Source organism: Amblyraja radiata, chromosome 19 (genome assembly GCF_010909765.2).
Source record: "Amblyraja radiata isolate CabotCenter1 chromosome 19, sAmbRad1.1.pri, whole genome shotgun sequence".
NCBI classification, from domain to species: domain Eukaryota; kingdom Metazoa; phylum Chordata; class Chondrichthyes; order Rajiformes; family Rajidae; genus Amblyraja; species Amblyraja radiata.
Window position 1 is genome coordinate 8,719,329 of NC_045974.1, and position 20,131 is coordinate 8,739,459.

Here is a 20,131-nt window from a genome sequence, read left to right on the forward strand (position 1 = left end):
CTCATCCCCCTCCTAACCCTATTCTCCTGCCTTCTCCCCATAAACTTGGACACCCGTACTAATCAAGAATCTATCTATCTCTGCCTTAAAAAATATCCACCGACTTGGCCTCAACAGCCGTCTGCGGCAAATAAATCCACAGATTCACGGAAGGTAAGATCACTCTCCCCCCCACCCACCCCCCCCGCAGTTCTTCCTACCATCATTTGTCCAGCATCCGTCGCCAACTCGCTCCAGCTTCGTCTCCGGTTCCTGGTCTTCTGGGACACGCAGGCTTCCCTCCCTGTCCTGGTTCCACGGCGGGCAAGACGCGTTCTGTCGGGGTGAGGACGCGCGGCTCACGGGGACCCGTGTGTCGATAATTTAAAAAAAAACTTTAACTTTCCTTCAACTCTACAGGCACGGGGGAATAACAGCCGGCACCTTCTGTGCTCTGACTAATCTGATGCATCAGCTGGAGAGAGAAAACACAATGGATGTTTATCAAGTGGCGAAAATGATCAACTTGATGAGGCCTGGCATATTCACTGAGATTGTAAGTCCCTGGTATTGTGTAAGACTCAGAACAAACCACAGAACAACATTTACAAGACAGCGTATGAGGCTGAGGGGTGAGCGTATTGAGGTATAAGATCATAAGGGGAATGGATAGGGCAAGTAAACACAGTCTTTTACTCAGGATTGGAAAATTAAAAACCAGAGGACACAGGTTGGGATGGGAAACCTTTTCACCCAGAAGGTGGTGGGTGTATGGAACGAACTGGCAGAGGAGGTAGATATTATAACTAGGGTCGCCAACTTTCTCACTCCCAAATAAGGAACAAATTCCCGGCAGCACTTCATTGACTGACTCGGCCGTGGCTGGGTAAATGATGAGTTGTCCCGGGTGCTGGACTGCACACAAAGCCCAGCAGAGGAGTTTTGGCCCAGGCCGCGCGATGTCGAACACAAAGTCCGGCACCCCCTCCAACTCATGAACCGATGATCGGTCAGGAGAAGGAGGGGTGGTGGTGGTGTCGGTGGTAAGCGAAGGTCCGAAGGTCGGACAGCTGGCCGGGCTGCCGACCGACGGGGCCACGGGCGAGGCGTTGCTGTTGCAGTACGTCTGGATGGGTGAGGTGGGGAAGGACCCGACAGTCCCCTCGAGCAGTCAAACATGGGACAAGTGCAGTCCCGTATGGGACGAACCAATTTAGCCCAATATACGGGATGTCCCGGCTAATACGAGACAGTTGGAAACCCTAACTACAGCAACAGTTAAAAAAAGATACTTAGACGGGTACATGATTTAGAGGGATATGGGCCAAACATGGGTAGGTGAGACTAGTGTAGATGGGGCAGCCTAGTCAGTGTGGGGCAAAGAGGCTGTTACTGTGCTGTGCAACTTATAACTATGATACAGGAGGAAAATGAAGGCACTTTGACATTTTCTTTAGTGATCATTCAAAGGATTTTTAACACTTGTCTTGTTGCCAAGTCTGGGGAAGTTCATGTTACCTTCCTATTAGTTTAGTTTAGTTTCGAGATACAGTGCGGAACAGTGATCACCCCATACACTGTCAGAATCATAATCGTACTTTGTTAACCAAGTATGTTTTGCAACATACGAGGAATTTGATTTGCCATACAGTCATATCATTAAAAAGCAACAAAACACACAAAATACATTTTCACATGAACATCCACCACAGTGACTTCTCACTGTGATGGAAGGTGAAAAAAAGTTCAATCTCTTCCCTGCTTTGTTCTCCTGCGGTCGATGGCCTCGAACCTTCCGTTGACGGGACGATCTTGGCTCCCGTAGCCTCCGGTCGGGCCCTCCATGTCGGGGTGATCAAGCTCCTGCATGGGGAGGGATGTCAGCTCCCTACACACAATTAACCTACACACCTGCACGTCTTTGGAGTGTGGGAGGTAACCGAAGATCTCGGGGGAAAAAAACCCCATGCAGGTCACGGGGAGAAAGTACAGACAAGCACCCGTAGTCAGGATCGAACCCGTGTCTCTGACGCTGTACGGCAGCAACTTTACCGCTGCGCCACCCTTCCTGTCCTTATAAAAGTTTATAGATGTGATGAAACTGATTGAGGGAAGCTGGCTGGGATTGGACATAGAAACATAGAAAATAGGTGCAGTAGTAGGCCATTCGGCCCTTCGAGCCTGCACCGCCATTCAATATGATCATGGCTGATCAACCAACTCAGTATCCCGTACCTGCCTTCTCTCCATACCCCCCTGATCCCTTTAGCCACAAGGGCCACATCTAACTCCCTCTTAAATATAGCCAATGAACTGGCCTCAACTACATTCTGTTGCAGAGGATTCCACAGATTCACCACTCTCTGTGTAAAAAAATGTTTTTCTCATCTCAGTCCTCAGACATCAGGCCAAATACTTCCCCCCTGAATGGTGTAGCAATTTATGTTGTTGGAGGAGGGAGGGAGGAAGGGAGGGAGGGAGGGAGGGAGGGAGGGGCTGTACTTGGTGAGTTCCTGCAAGAAACAGTAAACTAAACATGCATTCTGGAATCAGTGAAAACTACACATGGCATGCCACTGGCAGTTTTCGGCACCCCGGGTCAACTACGGAGTTTGTACGTTCTGCCCGTGACCAGCGTGGGTTTTTCCCCCGAGGTCTTCAGTATCTCTAAACTAAACTCAAAACTGACCTCGGGTGCTGTTTGCTTGGAGTCTGTACGTTCCCTGAGTGACTGAGCTCCTGCCGGGTCTGGTAGGTTAATTAGCTACAGAAAATGAACTCCTCCGTGTCGGCTGTTGGCAAAAAGAATCAAAGAAAAGAAAGGGGATGCGCATTGCGTTTAAGAACATTTAGGCATCTACATGGATAGGTGAGGTTTACGGGGATATGGGCCAAACGCAGGCAGGTGGGGCTTGTGTAGATGGGGCACGTTGATCCGAAGAGCCCGTTTCCACACTGTATGACTCTGAGAACAAAATAAGTTACAAAGGAACAAAGATAGAGGCAATGGGACAAAGGATCGCACTGAAGAAGTAAAAAATACTCAGTAGGTTGGACAGCACCTCTATTAGCAGCCACCATTGATGAGATGGGCTGAATGGCCTCCTTGTGTCATAAGTAATAAATCAAAAAGACATGGACTATTACTGTTATGCCTACCAGGGAACTGGAAAGAAAGGAAGCAAAGGTTTAGTTTAGTTTAGGGATATAGCGCGGAAACAGGCCCTTCGGCCCACCGAGTCCGCACCGACCAGCGATCCCCGCACATTGACACTATCCTACATTAGGGACAATTTTTACATTTATATCAAGCCAATTAACCTACCAACCTGTATGTCTACGGAGTGTGGGAGGAAACCGAAGTTCTCAGGGAAAACCCAGGCGTTCACGGGGAGAACTTACAAACTCTGTACAGGCAAGCACCCTGTTGTCAGGATCGAACTCGGGTCCCTGGCGCTGTAAGCGCTGGAAGGCAGCAATTCTATCACTGCGCAACCATGCCGCCCTAACGGTGTCTGACTTATAATGTCATCAACAAAGCAGCGTGATTTTGGAAGCAGGCAGATAAGAGAGCAGGTACACAAGATTGCTGGGGAAACTCAGCGGGTGCAGCAGCATCTATGGAGCGAAGGAAATAGGTGACGTTTCGGGCCGAAACCCGAAACGGGTTTCGGCCCAAAACGTCGCCTATTTCCTTCGCTCCATAGATGCTGCTGCACCCGCTGAGTTTCCCCAGCAATTTTGTGTACCTTCGATATTCCAGCATCTGCAGTTCCCTTTTGAACAGATAAGAGAGCAGCTTTTGTGTCATTTTGGGGAAAAGATGTCACAGTGTTCTTTGCTTAACTGGTTGAAAGATGTTAAATTAACTTTTGAGAGAGTCACAAGAAGAATAAAAGGACATACTTTTGGAAAGGAGATGAGGAGGAATTTCTTTAGTCAGAGGGTGGTGAATCTGTGGTATCCATTGCTGTGGAAGCCAAGTCAATGCAGATATTTAAGGCGGAGATTGACAGATTCTTGATTAGTACGGGTATCAGCAGTTATGAGGTTGAGAGGGAAAGATAGGTCAGCCATGATTAAATGGTGGGGTAGACTTGATAGGCTGAATGCCCTAATTCTGCTCCTAGAAACTTTTGAAGAATGAGATCTCTTTATCTCCTTACAGGACCAGTACCAATTTCTATACAAAGCTGTCCTCAGCTTGGTCAGTTCAAAGGAAGATGAAAGACCTACGACCGCACTGGAAACCAATGGCCTTGCCCTTTGTGTTGACGACCATGGTGGAGCAGAAAGCATGGAGTCTCTGGTGTAACACACGGTCCCCTTTCAGATTTTGTTAACTGCACAGGTATCCATGTCACGTCGCCTCTGGACGGTGACTTGCGGATGACGTCCTATCATTAAAAATCTTAGCTGAAAAATGTGCAGTAAGTCATTTTGGCCTGGCTGATGTTCGCTGTAGTTACATATTCAGCATGTTCTGTGTCAAGTTTTTCGTGGTCTGCTTCCAGTTTGTACCAGAGTCAGACATGGGGCTGGGAGGGGGGGGGAGGGGGGAGGGGGAGGGGGGGGGGGGGGGGGGAAGAGGAGGGTGGCATTAATTCCTACAGAGGCTTTTTGATAGCGGCCACTCCATCTACGGTTCCCCGACTCGAAGCCGCCCAAGTCTCACCCTTTTGCTATCTTCTACAATGTCAACATCTTCACGAGGCCAGCGTTCGGCAGCGCCCTATCACGCAAGCTAGATCATGCACAGAAAGAGGGAAGGATAGCGTTGATTAAATCTGGATATGTAGACATTGCTTAATTAAAGAAAGAAAATTAATCTTCTAATACATAATGTAAATAGTAGAACAATGAACCCATCCATGGACCAAATTTCTATTTATAATTCTAGATTTTTATATTTTACTACAGAGTCTTTTCTAGTCTTTTTTTGATGTTATGACTACATTGTTGTTGTAGCTGGCATTTTATTAATGTTTAAAATATGTCTAATTCCACTGCGATTCTAAATCTGATGTCAGGTGTTTATTAATGACCTATGTGATGTAATATTTACAAATAACAGCATGCAATTTTAACACTGTTTGTGCAACAGGAATAGTGGGTCTTCAAAGCTTCACAGAGGAAAGGACCCAGATGATGTGTGATTTTGTTGCAACTGATGTTTTTACATTTACATATTTGTGGCTACTGTGGAAGAATTAAAATGCAGGTTTTATCAGCTGGTTATCGGTGGCTTTCATTATTGGGACCGTGCCAGTCACACCTCATTTCAGGCACATCTGTCAGCAGTCAGTAGTTGAGAATGATGTTCAGCTTTGCAGAGTATCTCAGCGTCCTACCTTCCGATTCAATTTGACATAGACGGTAGCCTGGGGCTTGACTGGATCATAGAAACATAGAAAATAGGTGCAGGAGGAGCCTGCACTACCATTCATTGTGACCATGGCTGATCATCCACAATCAGTAACCCGTGCCTGCCTTCTCCCCATATCCCTTGAATCCGCTAGCTCCCCAGATCTCTATCTCTCTTTTAAATTCATCCTGTGAATTGGCCTCCACTGCCGTCTGTGGCAGAGAATTCCACAAATTCAAAACTCTCTGGGGGAAAAAGTTTTTTCTCATCTCAGTTTTAAATGGCCTCACCTCTATTCTTGGACTGTGGCCCCTAGTTCTGGATTCCCCCAACATTGGGACCATTTTTCCTGCATCTTGCTTGTCCAGTCCTTTTATAATTTTATACCTTTCTATAAGATCGAAACTAAAAACTGGACTTGGCAATAGGTGCAGGAGTAGGCAATTCAGCCCTTCGAGCCAGCACCGCAATTCAATGTGATCATAGCTGATCATCCCCAATCAGTACCCAGTTCCTACCTTCTCCCCATATCCACTGACTCCGCCATCTTTAAGAGCCCTATCTAGCTCTCTCTTGAAAGTATCCAGTGAACTGGCCTCCACCGACTTTGAAAATGGCGCCAAATCCTGCCGACCCTTGCACGGGGGTCTCAGTGGACTATTTCTATACCCTTTCTACTAATCGGGGACCGTGCTTAGGGCACGGCAATACTTTACTGAGCTGTATGGGAAAAAAAATTATTTTTTAATCACAATATGCGTACATGCTTATAAAGGAAACGGAGTTTCGTTTGAGCCTCACTGAGGTTCAAATGATATGTAATAAATATTATATTATTATTATATTAAAGAACCATTGACCATTGCTGTTACCCACACAGCGAGGAGAATCTGGACTCAGAGTTGCCACAACAGACTGAGGAAAAAGTTATAATCCATTGCTCAGATTATAAATTTGAGCAATAAGATTTAAAGTTCAAGGTTCAAGGTTCAAGGTTCAAGGTCAGTTTATGGTCACATGTGTTAAGGTACAGTGAAACACGACTACCATCTTAGTATTTAGGATAGGAGTTAGGATTCGCATCTTAGTTTAGTTTGAAGTTGCAGCATGGAAACAGGCCCTTTAGCCCACAATGACCCACACACGAAGGACAATTTGCCGAAGCCAATTAACCTACAACCCTGCACGTCTTTAGAATGTAGAAGGAAACTGGAGCTCCCGGACGGAGAAAACCCACGGGGAGAACGTACAGACAGCACCCGTAATCAGGATCGAACCCGGGTGCCTGCCGCTGTAAGGAGGCAATTCTACCGCTGTGCCGCCCTATCTGTGTCCTTAACATGGCCAAAAGTTGCTTCTCATGAGTGACCTCTTGAGCTATGTTGGAATATAAATCTGGCGCACCCTACAAAGAAAAGATATAGACTTTTCAGACAAAACGAAAGCGCACGATATCCAGGGTATTTTTGCAATGGGAATAGTTTGTAAATAGTTTAAGTTTGCACCAGTGGTTATCCTTGATTGAGTTTGAAAAGGCTACAGGCAGCACCGGCTCTGCACAAAGGACGTATTTTATTGCTGTCACCAGCTTTAGGTGTTCCATGTTAAAATGAGCATACACATCTCCCAGTCTCAGACTGATTTCAGAGTGGTGATCATTTTGCCATGCAAAATAAAGGAAAGCCCAATGATTTAACGTGGGGTTCAAAGATGAATAAAATCACAATATTTAATAAAGTAATAGATCGCTCGTGTGTCAGACGATGTCGCTCGCTGTTGGCTTCTGTCGTCGTCCAACATGTTGACAGAATTGTCGCCCGACCCGTCACAGAGCGCATCGTCTCGTCGCTTCCAGGGATCGCCACGAGGAGGCCTCTGACATGATCCCCTAAGATGAGTAATAGATGATCGAGCCTAGAAACAGGATGTATTAAGCAACTGGCGCAATGTGCATGTTACGCAATAATACAATTTTACCTGGGTCAAATCACATTGATTTTTTTTTTTTTTTTTAAAGAGATACAGCGCGGAAACAGGCCCACTGAGTCTGCGCCGACCAGCAATTCCCACACATTAAAACTACCCTAAACACACACACTGGGAACAATTTACATTTTATACCAAGCCAATTAAACAACAAACCTGTACATCTTTTGGAGTGTGGGAGGAAACCGAAGATCCCGGAGAAAACCCACATGGTTACGGGGAGAATGTACAAATTCCGTACAGACAGCACCTGTAGTCACGATCGAACCCGGGTGTCTTGTGCTATAAGCGCTGTAAGGCAGCAACTCTACTGCTGTGCCACCATCAAAGTACTGAGCTAAGAACTTCCATTGACTGCTTCCCTTCAGCATGTCTGACATCTTCCAGACTCAAGTGCACTGCTAATGATATAATTGTCCAAAATTAGCAGCCCGTTCCTGATTTCTCCCCATATCCTTTGATTCCGTGAGCCCTAAGAGCTATATCTAACTCTCTCTTGAATACATGAACGTACAAACTCCATACAGACAGCACCCGTGGTCAGGATTGAACCTGGGTCTCTGGCGCTGTAAGGCAGCAACTCCGCCACTGTTCACAGGAGGGAAGCCCAGAGGAACGTCTGTCTGCAGCCACCAGAACCGTTGCCTCAGCTATTCTGGCATTACAGAGTCGTATAATGTGGAAACAGCGCTGTCGCCCAACATCCCTTCATCCTTCGCCACAACACAATAATACAATACCTTTTATTTGTCATTTGAACCTCACATGAAGTTCAAACGAAATTTGGTTTCTGCAGCCATACAGGAAAAGAACCAAGACACACACCAACACAATTTACACAAACATCCATCACAGTGAATCTCCTCCTCACTGTGATGGAAGGCAAAGTCTTGTCTCTCCCCTGCTCTCCATTCCTCTCCCGGGTCTTGATGTTGGAGCCCCCTGGCGGGCGCTAGCAAGTCCGCGGCAAATTAAAGCCGCGCCGGGCGATGTGAGGCCCCGCTCCAGGTCACTCTCAACCCCGCAATTCGGGCGGGAGAAGTCGCCGTTGCCGGTGCCCCGCAAAGCAGTCTCCCACCGGGGACCCGCGAGCTCCCGGTGTCACCATCCACCGGAGTCGGGTCGCAGCAGCGCGCCACCGCAGCTCTCCACGCTCCGAAGCTGGCCAGCTCCACGGAGGTAGGTCCGCAGCTCCACAGCTCCACAGGCTCCGTGACTTGAGCCTCCAGGTCGTTCCGGTAGGAGGCCGCTCCACGACGCTAGGCCCCAACGGCAACGGAGACCCGACAGGTAAAAGGTCGGGTCTCCATGCATGGAAGAGGTTTAAAAGTTTCCCCCACCCACCCCCCACATCTACACATTTAAAAACCCGCTACAAACTAAACCCTCAACAGGACAAAAAAAAATAAAATACTCAGACAGACTGCAGAGGCCGCTGCGGCGTCGGTCGCGCCGCCCACATGCCCGCGGGGTGACGCCTGTTTGGTCATGAGTGAACCAGACTTTAGACTTTGGAGATACAGTGCGGAAACAGGCCCTTTGGCCCACCGATTCGGTGCCGACCAGCGATCACCCACACACTAGTTCTATCTCGCACACGAGGGACAACTTACACAAGCCAATTTACACAAGCCCGTACGTCTTTGGAGCGTGGGAAGAAACCGGAGCATCCGGAGAAAACCCATAGGGTCCGAGGGGGAAAACGTACAAACTCTGTACATAGATACATAGAAAATAGGTGCAGGAGTATGCCATTCGGCCCTTCGAGCCTGCATCGCCATTCAATATGATCATGGCTGATTATCCAACTCAGTATCCCGTACCTGCCTTCTCTCCATCTCCATACCTCCAGATCCCTTTAGCCACAAGGGCCACATCTAACTCCCTCTTAAATATAGCCAATGAACTAGCCTCAACTACCTTCTGTGGCAGACAGTTCCAGAGATTCACCACTCTCTGTGTGAAAAATGTTTTTCTCATCTCGGTCTTAAAGGATTTCCCCTCAATCCTTAAGCCTTGGACAGGCCTTTGTCCTTGGACAGGCAGCACCTGTAATAAAGATGGAACCAGAGTCTCTGCCGCTGTCGGGCAGCAACTCCACCACCGAACCGCTGCGCCACTGAATCGCTGGAGTTGTGATCTAGAGGGGGTGGAGACAACTCACACAGAAATACCATCATTTATACATGTTCTAGCCCAGGAAAACCCCATGGATAAATCTGGAGGATGAACTGGGTCAGACACATTGCTCTTCACTTGGGTACACGTTCCCTACAGAATTTATCCACATCTATGACTATAGCCAAAAGACCAGATGCAACAGCACTACCAATGAATGGCAACTTGCATGAAAGCTGCAGTTTAATGGGGGGTACATTCCGAGCTCAAAGGCAGATTGGCTCCATAACACCTTTTGCAAAGGCATCTTGGTTTATCAACAAACAAATTACAATCTCCGTCAATGATTACGGTTCAATCATTAATTATCACATTGTGTTAATTAAACAATTCACTCGCATTATGAACATGTAGGAAACATCCTTAAATGAATGGCCCAGAAAGGTCAACAGCATCTACATTTCAGAGTAGTCACCTGGAATTTACACTTTAAAAACATTACAAGTGCTTTGGAAGAATAAAATCTGTAGCAAACAAAATATTTCCGTTCTATTTCCCAGTCACACAATGTGTTCATGTACAAGTGGTGGTGGAAGTGTACACAATTCCCTCAGCTTTGATACGATCTAGGATTGGTTGATAGATATCTTTGGTCAATGGTCCAAATACTCCTTTGGTAGTAATTTCACCTGTAAACAAGATTTAAACAAAAAAAAACACACATAATCAGTGCAACGGCATCAGAAGGTACTTTAGGTATAAAAAGGTGTAGAAGTGTGAAAGCGCATGCCTCTAGATTCAGGAACCGTTTCTTCCCAGCTGTTATCAGGCAACTGAACCATTCTACCACCAACTAGAGAGCAGTCCCAGTCTGGTGAAGGGTCTCGACCTGAAACGTCACCCATTCCTTCTCTCCAGAGATGCTGCCCGTCCCGCTGAGTTACACCAGCTTTTTGTGTCTATTTTCAGTCCTGAACTACTATCTACCTCATTGTACTATCCTTGATCGGACTTTGCTGGCTTTACCTTGCACTAAACGTTATTCCTTTATCATGTATTTAAATACTATAAATGGCTCGATTGTAATCATGTATTGTCTTTCCGCTGACTGGATAGGACGCAACAAAAGCTTTTTACCATACGGAGTTTGCACGTAATCCGTGACCTGCCTGGGTTTTCTCCGAGAGTTTTTTCGGTTTCCTCCCAAACTCCAAAGTTATACAGGTTTGTAGGCTAATTGGCTGAGTATAAATGTAAATTGTCCATAGTGTGTGTAGGATAGTGTTATTGTGCGGGGATCGCTGGACGGCACGGACTCAGTGGGCCGAAGGGCCTGTTTCCGCTCTGTATCTCTAACTAAATTAAATTATTCTTCCATTGTGCCAGAACAGATTCTAAAAGGGAAAAATGGATGACTGAATGACGGAGTCGGCTCGATGGGCCAATTGGCTTAAATATGCTTCTATGACATGAATTTGTAAGTGTAAAATTTTTATTATTAAGTTGAAGGCAGCGACATCAGCAAAAAGAAAAGAAAAAAATCCTTCTCAACTAACAAATCTGTAGAATAATCATGGTTCTAAGAACTTGTACACAAAGTTCCAGAGAAAGCTCCAGAGAAGTAGTTCGGGGACAAGTAGTTCTATGAAGTATTTGCATTAAGAGAAAATCTCATATAAAAGATGATGCCACCATCATTCCTGCATTCCTTCCGCACAGCACTTCAACAGAAATTTGGATTAGCGCATAGAGTCACAGAGTGATACAGTGTGGAAACAGGCCCTTCAGACCAACATGTATGTCCCAGCTACACTAGTCCCACCTGCCTGCGCTTGGTCCATATCCCTCCAAACGTGTGAAATTCTGGAATGGGATTTGAATGCACAAGGAGGTGGGAACAGGGCAAGAGAGGGGTGGTCTGGGACCGGGGGCAGTGGTGTTGTCTTGGGGAAAGAGGGTCCATTTCTCCAGCTTCCATTTTGTTCAGACTTCCCTGGGTTCATTCTGCTGATTTTCTATAGATTCCTAAATCCCTCTCCTTTTTACTTTCGACTTCAGAGACAGTGTGGACACTGGCCCTTCAACCCCACCGAGTCCATGCCGACCAGTGATCACACCGTACGCAAGCGCTATCCTACACATTCGGGGCGATTTACAATTTACAGAAACCAATTGGCCTACAATCCGGCAGGTCTTTGGAGAGCGGGAGGAAACTGGAGCAGCCGGAGGAACCCAGGCAGGTTATAGGGAGAATGGGAAACTCTGTACAGACAGCACTTGCTGTCAGGATCGAACCCGGGTCTCTGGCGCTGGAAGGCAGCAACTCTACCGCTGCGTCATCGTGTCGCCCCTCTTGTTGTCCTCTTATTCAACGTGTCGACAGATGCAAAACAAACATTCAGAATCCCTTTCACTGCAGGGAAATATTTACAACCGTCTCACAGAAAGACATGTGTGAAGTGAAGGAACACTTACCATCCAAGACCATCTCGGCTGCAATTGCACATGGGAAGCCAACACATTTGGCCATTGCCGAGAAGCCGCCAACATCACCATAGACCACCAAGCTGTCGTGCTTGGTTTCCAGTTGGCCCGAGAGGTGTCTAATCCCAACATCGTTCCGCAACACCACCAGGTCTCTCTCACCAGGACCTGAAACACAATCACCATCTTATAGAAATTCTTAAGGGATTGGACAGGCTAGATGTAAGAAAAATGTTCCCGCTGTTGGGGGGGGGGGGGGGGGGGGGTTGGGCCAGAACCAGGGGTCATGGTTTAAGAATAGGGGTAGGCCATTTAGGACTGAGATGAGGAAAACCCTTTTCACCCAGAAAGTTATGAATCTGTGGGTTTCCCTGCCACAGAAGGCAATGGAGGCCAATTCACTGGATGTTTGCAAGAGAGTTAGATATAGCTCTTAAGGCTAACGGAATCACGAGATATGGGGAGAAAGCAGGAATGGGGTAATGATTAGGATGATAAGCCATGATCATGTTGAATGCCGGTGGTGGCTCGATGGGCCGAATGGCCTACTCCTGCACCTACTTTATATGTTTCTGTAATGAAATCTCAACCCAAATCCCACCTTGTTATCTGCTTCTCGTAGAAACAAAGAACCGCAGATGCTGATTTACACCAAAGATGGGCACAAAGTGCTGGAGTAACTCAGCGGGTCAGGCAACAACTCTGGAGAAAAGGGATAGGTGACGCTTTGGGTCGGGACCCTTCTTCAAAGAAATGTCCTGACCCAAAACATCAGCCTATCCTTTTTCTCCAGAGATGCTGCCTGAACCACTGAGTTACTCCAGCACTCTGTGACTGTTTTCTGCTTCTTGTTGAAAACACAGGGCTACGCTCCACCCCCTCAAATGGCCTTCACCTTTTCCATGTTGAAAATAAGCAGAGGATTATTCACAGCAGTCTCTGGTGGACAGCAGGCAGCATCTGCTAACATATGACGAGCGTTTGACGGCAACTCGTTGGAGTTTACAAGAATGAGGGGGGGGGACCTCATTGAAATGTAGAAAATAGTGAAAAGCTTGGATATAGTAGATGTGGAGAGGATGTTTCGACTAGTGGGAGAGTCTAGGACTAGAGGTCATAGCCTAAGAATTAAAGGACATTCTTTTAGGAAGGAGATGAGGAGGAATTTCTTTAGTCAAGAGGGTGGTGACTCTGTGGAATTCTTTGCCACAGAAGGCTGTGGAGGCCGAGTCAGTAGATATATTTAAGGCAGAGATAGATGAGTACAGTTGTCAGAGGTTATGGGGAGAAGGCTAGAGAATGGGGTTAGGAGGAAGAGATAGATCAGCCATGATTGAATGGCAGAGTAGACTAGATGGGCCGAACGGCCTAATTCTTCTCCTATCATTTATGATCTCATGATCTTATGAACTCTGGAGAAAAAGGATATGTAACATTTTTGGTCAGCACCTTTCTTTGAAGAGGATCCCGACCCAAAACGGCACCCATCCTTTCTCCCCAGAGATGCTGCCCAACTCGCTGAGTTACTCCAGCACTTTGTGTCTATCTTTGGCATAAACCAGCATCTGCAGTTCCTTCCTACACTCCATTTCTTATGACTGCTTGGAAATTATTTTTGATAGGAAAGCTGAGCTGAATCTATCCCAGTAGTTTACACTAATTAACCTGTTCATAAATTGATACTTGACTTAGAACAAAGCTCAATACTCACAGCAGTTTTGTAAATCCTTCATCGTTTTATTTTTAATTGAGTCGTAACATTAAAATGATTTTTTTTTTAAATTAAGTTTTACCAATAAAACAGTGACAGCTATTGCATGAGAACATGCAGAGGTTCTCTTACCGTAAGAAAGTTTGGGCTCAATGTGCTTCGCAAAAGACTCGAGCAGACTGCGTCCTTTCTCAACCGGCTCATCATTGAACAGCCCGAGCCTTTGTCAGAACAAACAAACGTTAGACCAGGTAATTGCACCAGGCAAGTTGGTGAAAGGAATCTTTAAAGATGGTACGGACATAATTGTTCAGTCATGCAAGGACAAGCGAGTGTGGGAGAATCAGGACAGTTAACATTTCATTGATTGATTCAACATAGTGCTGGGATTATGATCAGTGTCGAGTGGACACAGGGGAGAAGAAGTGAACCTCCACAGCACTGCAACTAGATAAGAACCAGAAAACCCATAGCTACCCATATTATATCACTCCACATTCACTTACTACAGCATGAAATCAAGCCCATCGGCCCAACATGTTCCATCCACACAAGTCCCACCTGCCTGCGTTTGGCCTGCATCCCTCTAAATCTGTCCTATCCATAGACCTGTCTAAATGTTTCTTAAATGTCATGATTGTACCTTCCTCAACTACCTCCTCCGCAGGTGGGTCTGAAGAAGGGTTTCGGCCCGAAACGTTGCCTATTTCCTTCGCTCCATAGATGCTGCTGAACCCGCTGAGTTTCTCCAGCATTTTTATGTACCTACCTCCTCCGACAGCGCAGAACATGCGCCTTAATTTAGTTCAACAAAGAAACTGACAAGTTACTAAAGAACCCTTTGCGTGAAAATGTTACCCCTCAGGTTCCTGTTAAACCTTTCCTCCCTACACCTTAAACCAAGAGTTCCCAACATGGGGTAAATTTCACCTACCCAGGGGGTATATTTTGCCTACTCAGGGGGTACATTTGTTGATTCTGGATTTGTACATATTTTTTCTCATCGACTGACTGTGTTTGGTTCTGGTATTTGTTCATCATTAGTTGTTCATAAATAAGTGAAATAACATTGTTACGTGCTATTAAAGTTGCCAGGGGTAAACGGGACAAAAAAGGTTGGAAAACCCCTGCCTTAAACCAATGTCCTCTGGTTCACGATTCCCCTACTTTCCTTTTTTCTAAGCAAACCTAAATATGGCATGTTAGAGCCTCAAAAATGCTCCTCTTTATACAGTCAAGGTCTCAGCTTGGCTGCTCAATGGACTGCCATCAAATGCATGGTGATCCATCATAGAGGGTAGGTGCATGTAAATGAACTGTGTAGGAAAAAACAGCAGATGCAGGTTTACACCGAAGATAGACACAAAATGCTGGAGTAACTCAGCAGGACGGGCAGCATCTCTGGAGAGAAGGAATGGGTGACGTTTCGAGTCAAGAACTCTACTTCAGCATATAAACTGTATGTATCATCATGATTCATGTAGATCTTCTTGGCAGATGACCAGCGAAAACTAGTTGCTGCGTAAACAGCATCATTATCCAAGTGGGCGGCACGGTGGCGCAGCGGTAGAGCTACTGCCTCACAGCGCCAGAGACCCGGGTTCGATCCTGACTACGGGTGCTTGACTGTACGGAGTTTATACGTTCTCCCCGTGACCTGCATGGGTTTTCTCCGAGATCTTCGGTTTCCTCCCACACTCCAAAGAGGTTTATAGGCTACTTGGCTTGATATAAATGTAAAATTGTCCCTGGTGCGTGTAGGGTAGTGTTAATGTGCGGGGATCGCTGGTCGGCGCGGACGCGGTGGGCCGAAGGGCCTGTTTCTGTGCTGTATCTCTAAACTAAACAACTCTCAGACACAAACCATTCAAGTGGCCTTTGACAGAGAAATTATGGGACGAAAAATCCGGATCTTCTCCTCACCAATTCAACGTGTTCATTCTCTGCTCATCTCTTTCAATCTTTTCGTACACAACTTCCTCGAGAGTCTGGACGCTGCTGGACGGTGGGATTCCCACCAGCGTGCACATCAGCTCCCTCTGCACAAACGTAAGTAGAATTTCAAGTCAGGGAGTAAACAGAGTGAGAAATGTGGTGGCAGAGGCAGGGGCAGTTGGGTGGGAAGGTGTTAAGGGCCTGTCCCACTTATGGAGGACAATGGAGGAGGCCCAGGACTGAAAGGTCAGTGTGGGAATTAAAGTGTTTGTCAACCGGGAGACCACATAGAAACATAGGCCAAGGCGGGCTGAGCGAAGGTGTTCTGCCAAACGATCGCCCAGTCTGCGCTTGGTCTTGCTAGATACCTGGAACAGCAGATACTTACCATACCTAACTGGCCAAACTTGCACTCTGAGGTCCAGCATCCTGTTCTGAATGGCAAATGGGCTGTGGGTGTCAGAGTATTAGGTCCCTGCTCCAAAACCAGTCATATGCTGAGAGAATGGAGCGGCTGGGCTTGTGTACTCTGGGGTTTAGAAGGATGAGAGGGCATCTTATTGAAATATAAGATTGTTAAGGGCTTGGACACGCTAGAGGCAGGAAACATGTTCCCGATGTTGGGGGAGTCAAGAACCAAGGGACACAGTTTAAGAATAAGGGGCAAGCCATTTAGAACGGAGACGAGGAAACACTTTTTCTCACAGAGAGTGGTGAGTCTGTGGAATTCTTTGCCTCAGAGGGCGGTGGAGGCCGGTTCTCTGGATACTTTCAAGAGGGAACTAGATAGGGCTCTTAAAGATAGCGGAGTCAGGGGATATGGGGAGAAGGCAGGGATGGGGTACTGAATGGGGATGATCAGCCATGATCACATTGAATGGCGGTGCTGGCTCGAAGGGCCGAATGGCTTACTCCTGCACCTATTGTCCATTATTACATAGCAAGGTTGAATGGTCCAAATGTCAATTTGTCAAGCAACACTCTATGCTTTTCCAAGAAGGTAAGATACCTACCCAGCTAATCGGAGGAGCGTCAGGAGAGAGGAGGGGACATGGATCAGGGTTGATGAGTCCGATCTTGTGAAAGCCTTTCACTGTATTTGCATATCCCTGGAAAAAAAAGAGCACAAGGCAATGTCTATTAGCGTTGCCATTAAATAAAGAGCCATTTGACAGATTAAACGTTATTTGAGATCAGTTGAGCTTAAGATGATTAACTCTAGTTTAGTGTAGAGAAACGGCATGGAAACAGGCCCTTCGGCCCACCGAGTCTGCACCAATCACCCGTTCACACTAGTTCTATGTTATCCCACTTTTAGTTCACGTTTCAGATCAATGATTTTGAAAAAGGTATCAACTTGAATATTTTGTTTTGCACTGTCTTCACAGATGCTGCCATACCTGCTGGTTGTTTCCAACAGTAGACACAAAATTCTGGAATAACTCAGCGGGACGGGCAGCATCTCTGGGGAGAAGGAATGGGTGACGTTTCAGGCCGAGACCCTTCATCAGACTGGGACCGCTCTCCAGTTGGTGGTAGGATGGTTCAGTTGCCTGATAACAGCTGGGAAGAAACTGTCCCCGAATCTGCTTTCACACTTCTATCCCTTTTTATACCTAAAGAATGTTCTGGGAGAACATACTGAGTATCTCTGGAGAGAAGGAATGGGTGATGTTTTTCAGGTCGAGACCCTTCTTCAGACAGCCTCGACCTGAAACATCACCCATTTCTCTCCAGAGATGTTGCCTGTCACCGCTGAGTTACTCCAGATGTCTATCTACGGTTTTTAGATTTCGGCGAAATGGCTTATTGGTTGCTGACGGAGGATTAATGAAAATCTGTTCACTAAAAAGATGTAAATTGTTTAAATCTTTCTTTTACAAGCGTTGAACCCAATTCCCCAAATCCTCTGTGATCATAACGCTCGGGATTATTCCAAATAAGGACATGAAACAGGAAAAAACAGATGCTGGTGTTGGATAATAAGGCATGAACACATCTGTAACCTGTTCAGTAAGGCAGCCACAATATCTCAACAAAAAAGCATTCATACCAGCAGAGTGAAGCTGCTTAATATTTCTGTGAAATATGAAGGATTAAAGTGAATTTTCAAATTAATTCTCAGCATTGGTAAATTCATAATGCCACCGATGACTGTGGAGGCCAAGTCAATGGATATTTTTAAGGCAGTGATAGATGAATTCTTGATCAGTACGGGTGTCAGGCGTTATGGGGAGAAGGCAGGAGAATGGGGTGAGGAGGGAGAGATAGATCAATCATGATTGAATGGCGGAGTAGACTAGATGGGCCAAATGGCCACATTCTGCTCCAATCACATGAACTTATGAATTGGTTTTTCCTGAGAAATAACAGAAGGTGAATAATAACTTGCATTAGTAGAGCGTGGAATATAGAACAGTACAGCACAGTTAAAGGCCCTTTGGCCCACAATGCCTATGTTGAACATGATACCGGCATAAACTACTCTCTTCTGCCTGCAGGTGATCCATAACCCTCCATTCCCTGCATATCTAAAGGTAACACCACCATCATATCTACCTCCACCACCGACACCCATGATGGTGCATCCACACACAACATCACCCTCTGTCTTAAAAATACTTGCCCAGCACATCTCCTTTAAACTTTATCCCATCTCACCTTAAACCTGAGCTTTCTAGTCTAGGACATCTCCACCCTGGGGAACAAGGTTCTGACTATCTACTCTCTATGCCGCTCATAACTTGATATACATCTGTCAGGTCCCCACTCAACCTCCAGCATCCGAGAGAAAACAATCCAAGTCTGTGCAAGGTAGACAAAAATGCTGGAGAAACTCAGCGGGTGAGGCAGCATCTATGGAGCGAAGGAAATAGGCAACGTTTTGGGTCAAGACCATTCTTCAGACTGATGTGAGGGTGGAGGGGGTGGGAAGAAGAAAGGAAGAGGTGGAGCCAGTGGGCTGAGGGAGGGCTGAGAAGGGGAGGAGAAAGCAGGGACTACCTGAAATTGGAGGTCAATGTTCATACTGCTGGGGTGCAAACTGCCCAAGCGAAATATGAGGTGCTGCTCTTCCAATTTACAGTGGTCCTCACTCTGGCCATGGAGGAGGCCCAGGACAGAAAGGCCGGATTCGGAATGGGAGGGGGAGTTGAAGTGCTGAGCCACCGGGAGATCAGGTTGGTTAATGCGAACCAAGCAGAGGTGTTGGGCGAAGCGATCGCCAAGCCTCCACTTGGTCTCACCGATGTAGAGCAGCTGACATCTAGAGCAGCGGATGCAATAGATGAGGTTGGAGGAGGTGCAGGTGAACCTCTGCTGCACCTGGAAAGACTGCTTGGGTCCTTGAATGGAGTCAAGGGGGGAGGTAAAGCGACAAGTGTTGCATTTCCTGCGGTTGCAAGGGAAAGTGCCCGGGGAGGGGGTGGTTTGGGTGGGAAGTTGACCAGGGAGTTACGGAGGGAGCGGTCTCTGCGGAAAGGGGAGGAGATGGGAAGATGTGGCCAGTGGTGGGATCACGTTGGAGGTGGCGAAAATGTCGGAGGATTATTTGTTGTATGTGAACTCAGCCAAGTCTGTGCAACATCTCTTTGTAGCTAATACTCTCTAACTCAGTCAGCATTTGAGGAAACCATATACCTCCCCGGGGCCACCGCTTCCACCGCCGATCCTCACCGCCTCCCTGGCTGTCCGCTGACCGGGGCCACCAACGCTGAAGGGTCTCGACCCGAAACGTCACCCTTCTCCCCAGAGATGCTGCCTGTCCCGCTGAGTTACTCCAGCATTTTGTGTCTATCTCGGCGTACGCTGCTATTTGCATACATTGTGTATGCAAGCAAAGAATCTCACTGTACGTAGTCACATGTAAAGTATTCCTATTCCCATTCTTATTCTTAAATTAAGCCCCTGTTGCCTCCTCCATCACACTTCTTTCTGGTGGATCAGAATTGCCGTTTCAATGCTTGCAGTTGTTCGCAGTTTCCCTGCTTACCCTGTATCTCAATGAACCTCGCAAGAGAGTGCTGGCTGACTCGATACCGAATGGCTTGCCGTATTTGATGCTGTCTCTGTTCGGTATGCCCTCCAGGTTAAATCCTGGGAAGAAACTCATCGGCCGAGCGTAGTCAAGTGCTGCCCCTCCGGCTGCGATATCCACAACCTGGGGAATAAACACATCCAATACACTGCATTTAACAAGAGCCAGAGGGGTAAGCGCACACAAACATTACAAGAGCACACAAGCATCCACTGAGTATCCACATGTAGTCTAGTTCAGCTTAGAGACACAGCATGGAAACAGGCACCTTTGGCCCACCGAGTCCGCGGCGACCAGTTAGATTTAGCTCTTTGGGCTAACGGAATCAAGGGATATGGGGAGAAACAGGAACGGGGTATTGATTTTGGATGATCAGCCATGATCATATTGAATGGCAGTGCTGGCTCAAAGGGCCGAATGGCCTACTCCTGCACCTATTTTCTATGGTTCTATATCAACTCCACACATTCCTAAAGTTGGAGCTAAATAAATTCCTTGACCACCATGTATTCCTAAA

At 46.8% G+C, this 20,131-nt stretch overlaps 2 protein-coding genes across 7 annotated transcripts in view; one reads left to right on the forward strand and one right to left on the reverse strand.

The window, feature by feature from the left end:
• The window catches only part of ptprz1 (protein tyrosine phosphatase receptor type Z1), a 193,041-nt gene extending 187,832 nt beyond the window's left edge, over window positions 1-5,209 (forward strand). For 4 of the 5 annotated variants that reach the window (XM_033037615.1, XM_033037616.1, XM_033037617.1 and 1 more), the window contains 2 exons: window positions 400-535; window positions 4,148-4,294. In XM_033037615.1, the coding sequence (XP_032893506.1) occupies window positions 400-535; window positions 4,148-4,294 (283 nt within the window). Of the gene's footprint in view, window positions 1-399; window positions 536-4,147 lie in introns of all 5 variants that reach the window. The other variant, XM_033037614.1, reaches the window with a different exon arrangement.
• Window positions 5,210-9,662: 4,453 nt separating this feature from the next.
• The window catches only part of aass (aminoadipate-semialdehyde synthase), a 64,054-nt gene continuing 53,585 nt past the window's right edge, over window positions 9,663-20,131 (reverse strand). For both annotated transcript variants that reach the window (XM_033037619.1, XM_033037620.1), the window contains 6 exons: window positions 19,570-19,737; window positions 16,592-16,687; window positions 15,567-15,682; window positions 13,776-13,864; window positions 11,924-12,100; window positions 9,663-10,137 (listed from right to left, as the gene is read on the reverse strand). In XM_033037619.1, coding sequence (XP_032893510.1) covers window positions 10,022-10,137; window positions 11,924-12,100; window positions 13,776-13,864; window positions 15,567-15,682; window positions 16,592-16,687; window positions 19,570-19,737 — 762 coding nt within the window. In that variant the 3' untranslated portion in view covers window positions 9,663-10,021. The remainder of the gene's footprint in view (window positions 10,138-11,923; window positions 12,101-13,775; window positions 13,865-15,566; window positions 15,683-16,591; window positions 16,688-19,569; window positions 19,738-20,131) is intronic.